This window comes from Chiloscyllium plagiosum, unplaced genomic scaffold (genome assembly GCF_037043375.1).
Source record: "Chiloscyllium plagiosum isolate Xiang-an unplaced genomic scaffold, Cpla_swu_hap1 HiC_scaffold_5, whole genome shotgun sequence".
NCBI lineage: Eukaryota > Metazoa > Chordata > Chondrichthyes > Orectolobiformes > Hemiscylliidae > Chiloscyllium > Chiloscyllium plagiosum.
In genome coordinates, this window is record NW_028270143.1 from 123856417 (window position 1) to 123872573 (window position 16157).

At 49.6% G+C, this 16157-nt stretch overlaps 1 protein-coding gene across 2 annotated transcripts in view; it reads right to left on the minus strand.

Annotated features, from left to right (window-relative positions):
• Positions 1–590: 590 nt before the first annotated feature.
• Positions 591–16157, minus strand: part of LOC122550334 (aquaporin-1-like) — a 34093-nt gene continuing 18526 nt past the window's right edge. Inside the window, exons 2-5 of one of the 2 annotated variants that reach the window (XR_015757280.1) lie at positions 15200–15364; positions 14990–15070; positions 6111–8565; positions 591–5848 (exon numbers count right to left, since the gene is read on the minus strand). Coding sequence is in view for 1 of the 2 variants with exons in the window: in XM_087987626.1 (XP_087843752.1) it covers positions 8386–8565; positions 14990–15070; positions 15200–15364 (426 nt within the window). In the remaining variant the exon portion in view is untranslated. Of the gene's footprint in view, positions 8566–14989; positions 15071–15199; positions 15365–16157 lie in introns of both variants that reach the window. The other variant, XM_087987626.1, reaches the window with a different exon arrangement.

Sequence of the window (16157 nt, forward strand, 5' to 3'; positions counted from 1 at the left end):
AGAATTTATAATAGAAGATCCAAGTGTCATACAACTGATGCGATCTTTTGAACAAACCTAAATTGCTGTTGAGTCTTTAATGACTTAGAATGGGGGTGCAGGTTTTGATTGATTAATATGTAAATGCAGAATTTCTTGCAAAGAAAGAACTTAAAAGTAATCTAGGTTTGTTCAATACATTACATCAGTTGTATGACACTTTGATCATTTACTATAAATTCTGTGTCTTATGATCCTGCTCCACTAGCCACCTGATGTACTCCCAAATAAACCTGTTGGACTCTAACCTGGTGTTGTGTTGTTTTTAACTTTGTCCACCCCAGTCCAAACACCGGCTCCTCCAAATCAAAGATAGACCTTGTCAGACATCTCAGCTGACCCACACACCATAACCCACCTTGCTCAGAGTCTGACACGGAGGAAGCCTCAAGACATCTAAAAGGTATTTCTATGAGCAGTTGTAACACCACGGCAACAGCCCCAGGTGTGGGAAAATGGGATTCACACTGATAGAAAGTTCTTGACCAGCCCAGACATGATGGGCTGGAGCATTTCTTTCCATGTTGTTAAAAACACAAACACACATGCACAACTGTACATAGATGTTTACTTGAATAACAATAAAAAGATACTTGAATTATTCCAATAAATATTATCTATATAATGTGGGGGAACAATACACAGAGGGAACTGAATGTAAGCTGGGTATTTTTAAGTGCAATATTCAGGCACTATGTTCAGATATTGAAACTTTTAAGATAAACTTTACCCTCATTTTAACAGGAATATACTCCTCACTGACTGTAGCTAATGGCCTAACTCCTTCAGCGGCCAACCACTCACATTAACACTATTTTCTGACCCCATTCTTGCATAGAAAGCAAAAGCTGTCTGTGACTGAAACAGCTTAAACAGAGTCACAGAGAGAGAAAGAGATGTTTATAATGAATACTTTCCAGGAACTCTATCCTCATTGGCCCAATGTCTGGAACTGAAGGATGCTGAAGGAGGGGAGTGGTTGAAGCCTGAGGCCTAGGTTACTGAGGCCATGTTGCACTCAGTGAGTGTTGCTCTGGGTCTACCAGCAAACCCTTCCCCCCCAACCCCACCCAAGCCTTTACCCCATTTCTTGCCACACCCATCCCTACTCCTCCCCATCCAATCTGCCAACCCCGAAGACCTCTAGACCTTCCAGGAATGTGGGTGAAATGGAACAGTATGATTATTCCAGGATAATGACAATTATAAAGGTGTGTGCCCTCTCCATAATGTCGAAGATGACCAAGTGATAAGTGAAATTAGCTTGTGTATCTCTGCTGTGGAATTGTAATTATGACACGGGTACAGAATGAGACCATTCAGTCCATTGTGTCCAGTGAAGGGTGGCCCAGTAGATGCAGCACCGACTAGATGGACTGACTGGCCTCTTCGTGTGCTATACTGACTCTAGATCTGACAGACCCTGGGCCCACTCCCCTGCCACCACTCCCCTCACAGCCCAACAAATGATATTTTTTTAGATTAGATTAGATTACATTACAGTGTGGAAACAGGTCCTTCGGCCCAACAAGTCCACACTGACCCGCCGAAGCGCAACCCACCCATACCCCTACAATTACCCCTTACCTAACACTACGGGCAATTTAGCATAGCTAATTCACCTGACCTGCACATCTTTGGACAGTGGGAGGAAACCGGAGCACCCAGAGGAAACCCACGCAGACACGGGGAGAACATGCAAACTCCACACAGTCAGTCGCCTGAGTCAGGAATTGAACCCGGGTCTCTGGCGCTGTGAGGCAGCAGTGCTAACCACTGTGCCACCGTGCCGTTCTCCCCTCCCCGCACCCCCCCGCACCCCACCCCCGCACCCCCCCACCTCAAACAATGTTTCTCTCAGGCAGCGCATTGCAAATGGCAATTCACCGTCTTTGGGAAAATAAAGGAATGTTCCGGAATGTTGAAACGGTGAGTCCGCTCAGCCTCCAGTTTGAACTGTACCCTTCCTCCCGCATTGGAGTTGACCATTTAGTTTCCCAACTCCATTATTTATTTGTAGCTGCCACCTATAGGAAGACTCCAGGTAGTGTCCCTGCCTCTGAGTCAGAGGGTCTGGTTTCAAGTCCCACTCCAGGATTTGATGGCCCAGGAGTGCATTGCCTGTGGGGGTTGGGGGGGGCAGGTTCAATGGAGGCATTCCTTCAATAGTTATGGCACGGTGGCTCAGTGGTTAGCGCTGCTGCCTCACTGCGCCAGGGACCTGGATTCAATTCCCGCCTCAGGCAACTGTCTGTGTGGTGTTTGCACATTCTCCCCGTGTCTGAGGGTTTCCTCTGAGTGCTCCGGTTTCCTCCCACAGTCCAAAGATGTGCAGGTCAGGGTGGATTGGCCAAAGGAAATTGTCCATTGTATTCAGGGATGTGGAGCCTTTCCCTACTTCAGGGACCCACCCCTGACAAAGCCTGTCCACAAAAATATGGCTCAAATGCAGGAAGGGAATGCACACAGAAAGATCCCAGAACCAGAGAGGGTCAGTTTCTGAGTACTGATTGGAGAAGGGCCTGTTTCCACATTGTGCTTCTCTCAAACAATATCATGCGACCTTTCACATCCTGCAGCGAGGACGGGCTGAGGGAGGAGGGTGCGTGGGGGTGAACACACATCCTCTGGCTGTGCCTCACTGCAACCCGCATTAGATTAGATTAGATTACTTACAGTGTGGAAACAGGCCCTTTGGCCTAAAAAGTCCACTCTGACCCTCTGAAGAGCAACCCACCCAGACCCATTCCCTTACATTTACCTCTTACCTAACACTACGGGTAATTTAGCATGGCCAATCCACCCTAACCTGCACATTTTTGGATTGTGGGAGGAAACCCACACAGACACGGGGAGAATGTGCAAACTCCACACCAACAGTCACCCGAGGCGGGAATTGAACCCAGGTCTCTGGCGCTGTGAGGCAGCAGTGCTAACCACTGTGCCACCGTGCCACCCAGGGATAAATATAGAGTAGGGGAATGGGTCTGTGTGGGATACTCTTCGGAGGGTCAGTATGGACTTGTTGGCACTTTCCTCATTCCTGAAGAAGGGCTTATGCCCGAAACGTTGATTCTCCTGTTCCCTGGATGCTGCCTGACCTGCTGCGCTTTCCCAGCAACACATTTTCAGCTCTGAAGGGCCTGTTTCCACACCGTAGAGATTCTATGTCAATACCATATTCCTACATCCTCCCCTTGCTGTCTTTAAAATCTCTTTCTTGAATTTATTCAGTGACTTGGTCTCTACAGTCTCCTGTGGTCGAGAACCCCTCACTCGCCTCTGAATGAAGAAATCTTTCCTCATCTCAGTCCCAACCGGTCTATCCCCAATCCTGAGACTGTGTCCCCTGGGCCTAGACCCCTCACCCAGGGGAAAGATCCTCCCTCTGACTACTCTGTCCAGCGCTGTTAGAATTTTACACGGTCCAATCAGATTCATCTCATCCTTCTAAACACGAGTGAATCTGAATGAACTAGGAGCAGGGAGGAGGCCATTCAGCTCCCTAGCCTGCTCCACCATTTAATACCTTCAAGGCTAATCTTACCTCATCCCCAATTCCACTTTCCCGCCCGCTCTCCATATCTCCTCAAACTATTGCTCATTCAAGATCTGTCTATCGGCTCCTGAGATTTACCCAATATCCCAGCATCCACCCCACACTGGGGGAGTGCATTCAACAGGTTGATGAGCCTTTGAGAGTAGTAATTTCTCCTCATCTCTGTTTATAATCTGCTCCCCCCCACCACACCACCCCCCACCCTTATCCTAAAACCGTCACATCTCATTCTAGATTGTCCCACAATGGGGAACATCGTCTCTAGGCCTACTTTGTCAATCCCTCTTTGTCATCTTATGGACCTCAGGTAGACCTCCTCTCTGCCTCAGCTGCTCAATCTCGCTTCAGAAGACAGACCACCCCCCCCCCCCCCCCCCCCCACCCATTTCTGGAATCGATCGAGTGAAGGGGATTGGCGGGGCCTGTAGCTCACTGGGTGACCCACACGTACCGCCAAGTCTGACTCTCCAGCGTGGGATGCAGGCGGGCACTGCCTGAGGATGTGCGTTCACCCCCAAACAACCCCCCCTCCCCCAGCCCACCCTCACAGCGGGGTGTGAAAGGTCCTACAATACTGCCTAAGAGAAGCAGAGTAGGCAGATCTCCCCAGTGTCCTCCAGTCAGTACTCATCTCTCCGAAACTGACCCGCTCTGCTTCTGGGATCTTGCTGTGCACATACCCTTCCAGCATTTGAACCGTACTTTTCTCGACAGGCTTTGTCAGGGGTGGGGAATTTGAGGGGGGGTTCCTGAAGTAGGGAAAGGCTACACGCCAAGGCAACTTTTTCTCACACTCAATCCTAACACCTCAAGCATCGGAGGCTGAGGGGTGACCTTATAGAGGTTTATAAAATCATGAGGGGCATGGATAGGGTAAATAGACAAGGCCTTTTCCCTGGGGTAGGTGAGTCCAGAACTAGAGGGCATAGGTTTAGGGTGAGAGGGGAAAGATATAAAAGACACCTAAGGGGCAACTTTTTTACACAGAGGGTGGTACGTGTATGGAATGAGCTGCCAGAGGAAGTGGTGGAGGCTGGTACAATTGCAACATTTAAGAGGTATCTGGATGGGTATATGAAGAGGAAGGGTTTGGAGGGATATGGGCCGGGTGCTGGCAAATGGGACTAGATTGGGTTGGGATATCTGGTCGGCGTGGACGGGTTGGACCGAAGGGTCTGTTTCCGTTTTGTACATCTCTATGACTCTATGAGCTCCACACGCTCCCATCACGGTTCCAAGGCCATTTCCAGAACTCACTTTTGCAAGTAGTTGACCACACCCACAGACACACACACACAGACACACACACACAGACACTCACACACACAGACACACGGTGACACACAGACACACACACACAGACACATACCCACACAGAGACACACACAGACACACACACACAGAGATACACACACAGACACACAGTGACATACACACAGACACACACAGTGACACAGACAACAGACACAGACATAACAGTGACATACACACAGGCACACACACACACAGACACACACACAGAGACACACTTACACACAGACACACACACTCACACTCAGACACACACACTCAGACACAGGCAAACACACACAGGCACACACACACACACTCAGACACGGACACATACACAGACACACACACACAGACACAGACACACACATACACAGAGACACGCACACACACACGCACTCACACAGACATACACACACAGGCACACTCACACAGACACACACACTCACACACACTCACACACACACACAGACATACACACACACACTCACACAGAGACAATACACAGATGCACACAAAGACACACACTCACACAGAGACACACACACACAAACTCACACACAGACACGCACACAGACACACACATAGACACACACACACAGATATACACACAGACACACACAGTCACACACAGACAGACAGACACACAGACACACGAACACACACACACATACACAGACACATACACAGAGACACGCACACACACACAGACACACACACAGACAGACTCACAGAGACACACACACTCACACAGACACACTCACGGACACACTCACACAGACACACACACACTCACACAGACACACAGACACGCACACACACACACACACACACAGACACACACTCACACACACACAGAGAACATTGGATGATTTGAGTGTGAGGGTTTGAGTGTAAGGTGAAGCCTGAGAGCAGCTCTTGGACATGGGGCAGATGTTTACAGAAAGGCCCTTTCACCTCCTCGATACAGGATGATGTCAATCGACCAGGGAGGAAGTGGGAGACCTGGTCTAAAGACTACTGCAGTCAAACTAGGCCAGTGTTGTGTTGACAGCTGGGACATTGTGGACAGTATTGGGCCTGTTATCCCAGGAAAGATATATCGGCATCGGAGGCGATCCAGCTATGGGCCTGTCTGGTGAGGAGAGGTTGAGGAGGTTGGGCCTGTACTCGCTGGGGGTTGCAAGAATGAGAGGTGACCTTATTGAAAGGTACAGGATACTTCGAGGATTTAACAGGGTAGACACGGAAAGGGTCAGAGGAAGGAGTCACACATTTAAGATGAAGATGAGGAGCAATTTCCTCTCTCAGAGGGGAGTGAATCTGTGGAATCCTTTTCCCCAGAGAGCTGTCGATGTTAGGTCATTGAGTATATTCAAGGCTGAGACGGACAGAGTTTTAATCTGTGAGGGTTATGTGGAAAGGGCAGGCCAGTGAAGTTGAGAATTATCGTGATCTCATCGCATGGCGGAGCAGAATCGTAGGGCCGAATGGCCTGCTTCTGTTTCGACATCCAACGGTCTTACTGGGGCACACGCTGAAAGGTGGCTCCTCAGGAACGAGAAAGTGGATAGAAGGTTCCGGAGTATGTGGCAGGGGACAGCATCAAGGACGGGTGAACCCCGACTGCCCCTCCCCCCACCGTAGCGGGACCGCCCCCGCCCGGGTCGGGAAAACGGAGGAACGGCCTCCACCAACCCGCTACAGCGCTGGAGGCCGGAGGTCAGAGGTCGCAGCTTGGCGGCTTTGGTTAGATTTTGACCTCTGAATCGGGGTTTCACAGGGTCATGTCCCCTTGCCCGGAGACTCAGTCAGGTACACGTGGAACAGGGTCATGAAGCGCTGAGGGAGGGCTGCACTATCAGAGGTGCCATTGTCTGATTGAAGTCAGTCTCCGCCTGGGTGTGTAACATCCAAGAGCCACCGTTCGGTATAAGAGATGGTGAGAGATTCCTTCACCACCACATCTCCCCCCACCCTCCCGCCCAATGTCTTAGGCCCCTGTTCATCCCCCGAGCTAAAAACAAAAGAGATTCTCCTGTCGTTGGTTAAATTATTGTGTTTGGAGCTTGCTGTGTGTAAGTTGCCTGCCAGGATTCCTCACTTTCCACCAATAAGTCACCTTCCAGAGTATGTCAATGGCTGAGGTCAAAAGGTAAAGAGGAGGCGATGGCCTAGTGGTATTATCTCTGGAATGTTAATCCAGACACCCAGGTAACATCCTGGGGACCCAAGTTCAAATCACGTCACAGCAAATAGTGGAATTTGAACTCAATTGAAAGAAAATCTGGAATGAAGATTCTAATGATGACCACGGAGCCGTTATTGGGGAATACCCACCTGGTTCACTAATGCCCTTGAGGGAAGGAAGCTGCTGTCATTACCTGGCCTGGCCTACATGCGACTCCAAACCCACAGGTTGACTCTTAAATGCCCTCCAAGCAATTAGGGTGGCGCGGTGGCTCAGTGGTTAGTACTGCTGCCTCACAGCACCAGAGACCGGGGTTCAATCCCCATCTCAGACGAATGTCTGTGTGGGGTTTGCACGTTCTCCCCGTGTCTGCGTGGGTTTCCTCCGGGTGCTCCAGTTTCCTCCCACAGTCCAAAGATATGCAGGTCAGGGTGGATTGGCCATGGGAAATTGCTCATAGTGTTCAGGGAGGTGTAGGTGAGGTGCATTAGTCAGGGGTAAATATGGAGTAATAGGGGAATGGGTGTGGGTGGGATACTCTTCGGAAGGTCGGTGTGGACTTGTTGGGCCGAAGGGCCTGTTTCCACACTGTAGGGATTCGATGATTCTTGGGCTAGGCACCAGATACAGCCTGGCCAGTGACACCGTCATCCTCTGACTGAATAAAGGGGGAAATGAAAGGTCATGGAATTGTTAGGGCCATGGGGAAGCTCAGTTGGCTTATCGTTCCTGTACTAACTCTTTGACCAAAGGCAATGGTGTGGGATAAAGGCAGGTTGCTGCAGGCAGGATGGAAGAGGATGTTGGAGATCACGGGCAGTGGGATTGAGGTTGGGAGGTGGGGGGGGGGGGGGTGAGAGGCCTGAAGGCTAGGCCACACAAAGACTCCGCACCCAGACCCATGAGGGGTCAAAGCACCTTGGAAGGAAGTGTTGGGGAACTGCACAGTATCCACGATGGGAGGGAGATAGGGAGTTTACCGGTGACTCTCCTTCAGGGCTGGGCTCAGACGCCTCATCCCAAAGGAAGGCCATGAACCTCACCACCAGCGCGGCATCCCACTCGAGCCCCCCGGGAGCTAAAAGGAGGAGGGGTGGGTAGTGTAAATCCTTCTAGATCTGCATTCACAACTCCCTCATCTTCCTGAGCCAACATCTGCAGGGAGGAGAACCTTAGACAATTCCCCACCCCCTCACCCCAGAACCTCCCCCCACCCCTCCAATGGGTTTGAGTCTTGTTTGTTAGTCCCTCTGAAAGTGGTTGCCTCTCATCCCCCACCCCTTTCTCTCTCTCTCTCTCTCGTATCTTATTTCGGCTTCATCTCCATCCGGGCGCTGTCGTCTTCTCCCTCCACGTCATAGTCTTGGATCTGGCCGCTAGTGAGCACCGTGAGGCGCTCAGACAGGTCTCCGAACCGCGAGGTCAGAGCAAAGTCATAGACAAAGGCGGCAGTTACTCCTCCGATGATGGGGCCCACCCAGTACACCTGGAGGGAGAAACAACCAGAGAGAGAGATAACTGAGGGGGTGGAGAGAGACCAGAGAGGGCACAGACAGAGAGAGCGCAGAGAGGGCACAGGGAGGGAACAGAGAGGGAGCAGAGAGACAGTGGAGAGGGAGAGCAGACAGATTGGAGAGAGGGCAGAGAGAGAGCGCGTGGAGAGGGAGCAGAGAGGGAGTGGAGAGAAGGTGGAGGGAAAGTGGAGAGGGAGCGGAGAGGGAGCAGAGAGAGCGCGGGAACAGGGCCTGCCCCGGGAGGTGTGATGCGTTGAGGAGAGGTGAATGGACTATATGAAATCGGCAACGAGAAGGAAGGGTGAACTCTGACATTGAGCATCAGTGGGAAATTAATGAACACTCAGTCAGGGTTCTCACATTAGTGTGACAAAGTGTCTGCGTGTGTGTGAGTGAATGTGAGAACGTGTGTGACTGTGTGAACGTGTGTGATTGTGAGTGTGTGTGAGAGTGAATGTGAGAACGTGTGTGACTGAATGTGTGTGGCAGCGAGAGTGTGTGTGACTGCGAATGTGTGAGTGTGTGAGAGTGTGGGACTGTGTGTGACTGTGAGTCTGCAGGATCTTCAGTGTATGGATAAGTGTGTGTTAGTGAGTCCAAGTATGACCATATGCTGTTATATGTGTCTGCATGTGTTGTATATGACAGAGTATGTGTATATGTGACTGTGTGTGTGAGAGATAGTGTGTGTCTGTGTGAATATATAATTGACTGAGTGTGAGCTTGTGAGTTTGAGAGTGTGAATGTGTAAGTATATGAGTGGGTGCATGAGTGTAAATGTGTATAACTGAGTGCGTATGGTTGTGTGTATAAACATGCAAATATGTGAGTGTGTAATTATGTGTATAACTAAGTGTGTACATGTATAAGTGTCTAAGTGTGTGTAAATGTAAGTGTCAGTGTGTAAGTGTTTATGAGTGTGAATAGGTGAACGTGTACAAATGTCAGTGTGTCAATGTAAGTGTGAGTGTGTCAGTGTAAGTGTGTGTGTCAATGTGAGTGTCAGTGTGTTAGTGTCAGTGTGAGTGTGTCAATATCAGTGTGGGTGTGTCAGTGTAATTGTGAGTGTGTCAATGTCAGTGTGAGTGTGTTAGTGTCAGTGTGAGTGTGTGTGTCAATGTCAGTGTGGGTGTGTTAGTGTCAGTGTGAGTGTGTCAGTGTAAGTGTGTGTGTCAATGTCAGTGTGAGTGTGTCAATGTCAGTGTGAGTGTGTCAGTGTAAGTGTGAGTGTGTCAAAGTCAGTGTGGATGTGTTAGTGTCAGTGTGAGTGTGTCAGTGTGTGTGTCAATGTATGTGTGTGGGTCAATGTAAGTGTGAGTGTGTCAATGTCAGTGTGAGTGTGTCAGTGTAAGTGTGAGTGTGTCAAAGTCAGTGTGGATGTGTTAGTGTCAGTGTGAGTGTGTCAGTGTGTGTGTCAATGTATGTGTGTGGGTCAATGTAAGTGTGAGTGTGTCAATGTCAGTGTTAGTGTGTCAGTGTAAGTGTGAGTGTGTCAATGTCAGTGTGTGTGTTAGTGTCAGTGTGAGTGTATCAGTGTAAGTGTGTGTGTCAATGTCAGTGTGAGTTTGTCAGTGTAAGTGTGAGTGTATCAATGTAAGTGTGTAAGTGTAAGTGTGAATGTGACAGTTAAGTGTGAGTGTGTTAGTGTCAGTGTGAGTGTGTCAATGTAAGTGTGAGTGTATTAGTGTAAGTGTGTGTGCCAGTGTAAGTGTGAGTGTGAATGTCAGTTTGAGTGTGTCAGTGTAAGTGTAAGTGTGTCAATGTCAGTGTGAGTGTCAATGTCAGTGTGAGTATGTTAGTGTCAGCATGTGTGTCAGTGTAAGTGTCAGTGTAAGTGTGTCAATGTCAGTGTGAGTGTGTTAATGTCAGTGTGAGTGTGTCAGTGTAAGTGTGTGTGTGTCAATGTCAGTGTGAGTGTCAGTGTCAGTGTAAGTGTGTCAATGTCAGTGTGAGTGTGTTAGTGTCAGTGTGAGTGTGTCAGTGTGTGTGTTAGTGTCAGTGTGAATGTGTCGGTGTCAGTGTAAGTGTGAGTGTGTCAGTGTCACTGTGAGTGTGTCAGTGTCAGTGTCAGTGTGTCAGTGTGAGTGTAAGTGTGAGTGTGTCAGTGTCAGTGTGAGTGTGTCAGTGTAAGTGTGTTAGTGTCAGTGTGAGTGTGTTAGTGTCAGTGTGAGTGAGTGTGCCAGTGTAAGTTTGAGTGTGTCAGTGTCAGTGTGAGTGTGTCAGTGTAAGTGTGTGTGTCAGTGTCAATGTCAGTGTGTCAGTGTGAGTGTGTCAGTGTCAGTGTGAGTGTGTCAGTGTAAGTGTGTGTCAGTGTCAGTGAGTCATTGTCAGTATGAGTGTGAGTGTGTCAGTGTCAGTGTGACTGTGTCAGTGTGCGTGTCAGTGTCTGTGAGTGTGTCAGTGTCAGTGTGAGTGTGAGTGTGTCAGTGTAAGTGTGTGTGTCAGTGTAAGTGTGTGTGTCAGTGTCCGTGTGAGTGTGTCAGTGTGTGTGTGTCAGTGTCAGTGTCAGTGTCAGTGTCAGTGTCAGTGTAAGTGCGTCAGTGTCAGTGTGAGTGTGTCCGTGTAAGTGTGTCAGTGTGAGTGTGAGTGTGTCAGTGTAAGTGTGAATGTGTCATTGTCAGTGTGTGTGTCAGTGTACGTGTGTGTGTCAGTGTCAGTGTGTCAGTGTGAGTGTGTTAGTGTCAGTGTAAGTGTGAGTGTGTCAGTGTAAATGTGTGTGTCAGTGTCAATGTCAGTGAGTCATTGTCAGTGTCAGTGTGAGTGTGTCAGTGTGTGTGTCAGTTTCTGTGAATGTGTTAGTGTCAGTGTGAGTGTGTCAGTGTGAGTGTGAATGTGTCAGTGTAAGTGTGTGTGTCAGTGTCAGTGTGTCAGTGTGTGTGTCATTGTGTGTGTCAGTGTCAGTGTGCCAGTGTGTGTGTCAGTGTCAGTGTGTGTGTCAGTGTCAGTGTCAGTGTGTCAGTGTGTGTCAGTGTGAGTGTGTCAGTGTGTGTGTCAGTGTCAGTGTGTGTGTCAATGTCAGTGTGAGTCTGTCAGTGTGTGTGTCAGTGTCAGTGTGAGTGTGTCAGTGTCAGTGCCAGTGTGTCAGTGTGTGTGTCAGTGTAAGTGTGAGTGTGTCAGTGTCAATGTCAGTGTGTGTGCGTCGGTGTCAGTGTGAGTGTGTCAGTGTCAGTGCCAGTGTGAGTGTGTCAGTGTGTGTGTCAGTGTCAGTATCAGTGTGTCAGTGTCAGTGTCAGTGTGAGTGTGTCAGTGTGTGTGTCAGTGTCAGTGTGTGTGTCAGTGTGTGTGTCAGTGTCAGTGTCAGTGTGAGTGTGCCAGTGAGTGTGTCAGTGTCAGTGTGAGTGTGTCAGTGTCAGTGTGTGTGTCAGTGTCAGTGTCAGTGTGAGTGTGTCAGTGTGTGTGTCAGTGTAAGTGTGAGTGTGTCAGTGTCAATGTCAGTGTGAGTGTGTCAGTGTCAGTGTGAGTGTGTCAGTGTCAATGTCAGTGTGAGTGTGTCAGTTTGTATGTCAGTGTCAGTGTGAGTGTGTCAGTGTCAGTGTCAGTGTGAGTGTGTCAGTGTGTGTGTCAGTGTAAGTGTGAGTGTGTCAGTGTCAATGTCAGTGTGAGTGTGTCAGTGTGTGTGTCAGTGTCAGTGTGTGTCAGTGTGAGTCTGTCAGTGTGTGTGTCAGTGTCAGTGTGAGTGTCAGTGTCAGTGTGTGTGTCAGTGTCAGTGTGAGTGTGTCAGTGTCAGTGTCAGTGTGTCAGTGTGTGTCAGTGTAAGTATGAGTGTGTCAGTGTCAATGTCAGTGTGAGTGTGTCAGTGTGTGTGTCAGTGTCAGTGTGAGTGTGTCAGTGTCAGTGTCAGTGTGAGTGTGTCAGTGTGTGTGTCAGTGTCAGTGTGAGTGTGTCAGTGTGTCAGTGTGTGTCAGTGTAAGTGTGAGTGTGTCAGTGTCAGTGTGAGTGTGTCAGTGTGTATGTCAGTGTCAGTGTCAGTGTGAGTGTGCCAGTGTGTGTGTCAGTGTCAGTGTCCATGTGTCAGTGTCAGTGTAAGTGTGTGTGTCAGTGTCAGTGTCAGTGTGAGTGTGTCAGTGTGTCAGTGTCAGTGTCAGTGTCAGTGTGTGTGTCAGTGTCAGTGTGAGTGTGAGTGTGTCAGTGTGTGTGTCAGTGTAAGTGTGAGTGTGTCAGTGTCAGTGTGAGTGTGAGTGTGTCAGTGTAAGTGTGAGTGTGTCAGTGTAAGTGTGTGTGTCAGTGTCAGTGTGAGTGTGTCAGTGTGTGTGTCAGTGTCAGTGTGAGTGTAAGTGCGTCAGTGTCAGTGTGAGTGTGAGTGTGTCCGTGTAAGTGTGTGTCAGTGTGAGTGTGGGTGTGTCAGTGTAAGTGTGAATGTGTCATTGTTAGTGTGTGTGTCAGTGTAAGAGTGTGTGTCAGTGTCAGTGTGTCAGTGTGAGTGTGTTAGTGTCAGTGTAAGTGTGAGTGTGTCAATGTAAATGTGTGTGTCAGTGTCAATGTCAGTGAGTCATTGTCAGCGTCGGTGTGAGTGTGTCAGTGTGTGTGTCAGTTTCTGTGAATGTGTTAGTGTCAGTGTGAGTGTGTCAGTGTGAGTGTGAATGTGTCAGTGTAAGTGTGTGTGTCAGTGTCAGTGTGTCAGTGTGTGTGTCATTGTGTGTGTCAGTGTCAGTGTGTCAGTGTCAGTGTGTGTGTCAGTGTGTGTGTCAGTGTCAGTGTGTGTGTCAGTGTCAGTGTGAGTGTGTCAGTGTGTGTGTCAGTGTGAGTGTGTCAGTGTGTGTGTCAGTGTGTGTGTCAGTGTCAGTGTGTCAGTGTCAGTGTCAGTGTGTGTGTCAGTGTCAGTGTGAGTCTGTCAGTGTGTGTGTCAGTGTCAGTGTGAGTGTGTCAGTGTCAGTGTCAGTGTGTCAGTGTGTGTGTCAGTGTAAGTGTGAGTGTGTCAGTGTCAATGTCAGTGTGAGTGTGTCAGTGTGTGTGTCAGTGTCTGTGTGAGTGTGTCAGTGTCAGTGTCAGTGTGAGTGTGTCAGTGTGTGTGTCAATGTCAGTGTGAGTGTGTCAGTGTCAGTGTCAGTGTGAGTGTGTCCGTGTGTGTGTCAGTGTGTGTGTCAGTGTGTGTGTCAGTGTCAGTGTGTCAGTGTCAGTGTCAGTGTGAGTGTGCCAGTGTGTGTGTCAGTGTGAGTGTGTCAGTGTCAGTGTGTGTGTCAGTGTCAGTGTGAGTGTGTCAGTGTCAATGTCAGTGTGAGTGTGTCAGTGTGTGTGTCAGTGTCAGTGTGAGTGTGTCAGTGTCAGTGTCAGTGTGTGTGTCAGTGTGTGTGTCAGTGTCAGTGTGAGTGTGTCAGTGTGTGTGTCAGTGTAAGTGTGAGTGTGTCAGTGTCAATGTCAGTGTGAGTGTGTCAGTGTGTGTGTCAGTGTCAGTGTGTGTGTCAGTGTCAGTGTCAGTGTGAGTCTGTCAGTGTGTGTGTCAGTGTCAATGTGAGTGTCAGTGTCAGTGTGTGTGTCAGTGTCAGTGTCAGTGTGAGTGTGTCAGTGTCAGTGTCAGTGTCAGTGTGTCAGCGTGTGTCAGTGTAAGTGTGAGTGTGTCAGTGTCAATGTCAGTGTGAGTGTGTCAGTGTGTGTGTCAGTGTCAGTGTCAGTATGAGTGTGTCAGTGTCAGTGTCAGTGTCAGTGTGTCAGCGTGTGTCAGTGTCAGTGTGAGTGTGTCAGTGTGTATGTCAGTGTCAGTGTGAGTGTGTCAGTGTCAGTGTGAGTGTGCCAGTGTGTGTGTCAGTGTCAGTGTGTGTGTCAGTGTCAGTGTCAGTGTGAGTGTGTCAGTGTCAGTGTAAGTGTGAGTGTGTCAGTGTCAGTGTCAGTGTGTGTGTCAGTGTCAGTGTGAGTGTGTCAGTGTGTCAGTGTCAGTGTCAGTGTCAGTGTCAGTGTGTCAGTGTCAGTGTGAGTGTGAGTGTGTCAGTGTGTGTGTCAGTGTCAGTGTGAGTGTGTCAGTGTCAGTGTGAGTGTGTCAGTGTCAGTGTGTGTTTAAATGTTAATGTTGATTCGTTCTTCTGAATTATTACCTCCCTCTAGTGGTCAGGTTGAAAAATGCTGTGACCAATCTGAAAATTGGGAGCTGCGAGAGACCTTCATTGTCTCATGGGATGTGAACATCACTGATTTGTGAGATAGCTTTAACTGTCCTTTAATCTGTTGCCCCTTGTCCTTCTAGAAGGAAGTGGCGATGGGTTTGGAAGGTGCTGTCTGAGGATCTTCGGTGAATTTCCACAATGCATCTGGTCCGCACTGCTGCGACTGAGCGTTGGTGGTGGAGGGGGTGGGTGTTAGCGGGTGTGGTGCCAATCGAGCGGGGCTGCTTGTGTGTCCGAGCCAAGGCATCCAGTACCACATCCGACTGCATCGAGATCATTGGTTAGACATCCTGCAACTCACCCAATGGTCTTTGAAGTTGCCGGTGATGACAGCAGGTCCGAAGGATCGGGCAGGATTCATCCCACAGCCAGTGAAGCCAATCTGAGAACAGCAGAGAACAACATGGGCATTAGACCACTTCATGGCCAGCCATGGCCACAATTACACGATTAGCTGCAGAGTCAGTGCCCGAGGAAACAGAACAACCACCATCTGGCTGATGTCACTCACCGCCATTAGGTGACCGATAGCAACCGAGAGACCAATGGCCAGAGGACCAGAGCCAGAAAGATCCTTTCTCCGTTTATCAGTTGTCGCAAAGACACAGAGAACGAGCTGGAAGGTGATGATAATCTCAACACCCAGACCCTGTGCTGGGGTAACTCCTTCTGCAAGCTGAAAGACATAGGAAGGGCAATGACATGAAATTCTCAACCAGCAAGGATATCGAACAGCCAATCAGACTGGACCCACAAATCTGCACCACACCCCAGACTCCCTACTCCCCGTCTGACCCTCAATATTAACGCTGACAGTGCAGCACTTCCTCAGCACTGACCCTCCGACAGTGCGGCCCTCCCTCAGCACTGACCCTCCGACAGTGCGGCACTCCCTCAGCACTGACCCTCTGACAGTGCAGCACTCCCTCAGCACTGACCCTCCGACAGTGCAGCACTCCCTCAGCACTGACCCTCCGACAGTGCGGCCCTCCCTCAGTACTGACCCTCCGACAGTGCAGCACTCCCTCAGCACTGACCCTCCGACAGTGCAGCACTCCCTCAGCACTGACCCTCCGACAGTGCGGCAATCCCTCAGCACTGACCCTCCGACAGTGCGGCACTCCCTCAGCACTGACCCTCCAACAGTGCGGCACTCCCTCAGCACTGAGCCTCTGACAGTGTGGCACTCCCTCAGCACTGACCCTCCAACAGTGCGGCACGCACTCCGCTCTCACCCTCTGATCCCATGTCACTATTTTCAAGAGGACAGCTTCTCCACTGTGTCAACCGGAACAACTTGTTGAAATTACTCAGCAGATTCTGAATCACTTTGCAATGGGCTTAGACTGACAGTAAGGATATCTAAATGCAAGTCTGTCCTTCCTTATATAAACCTTCATAGCAAATCAGTGAGAGTACAGCTTTCAGCCTTGGACTCCACACTATAGGAGGAATATTAACATCCAGGT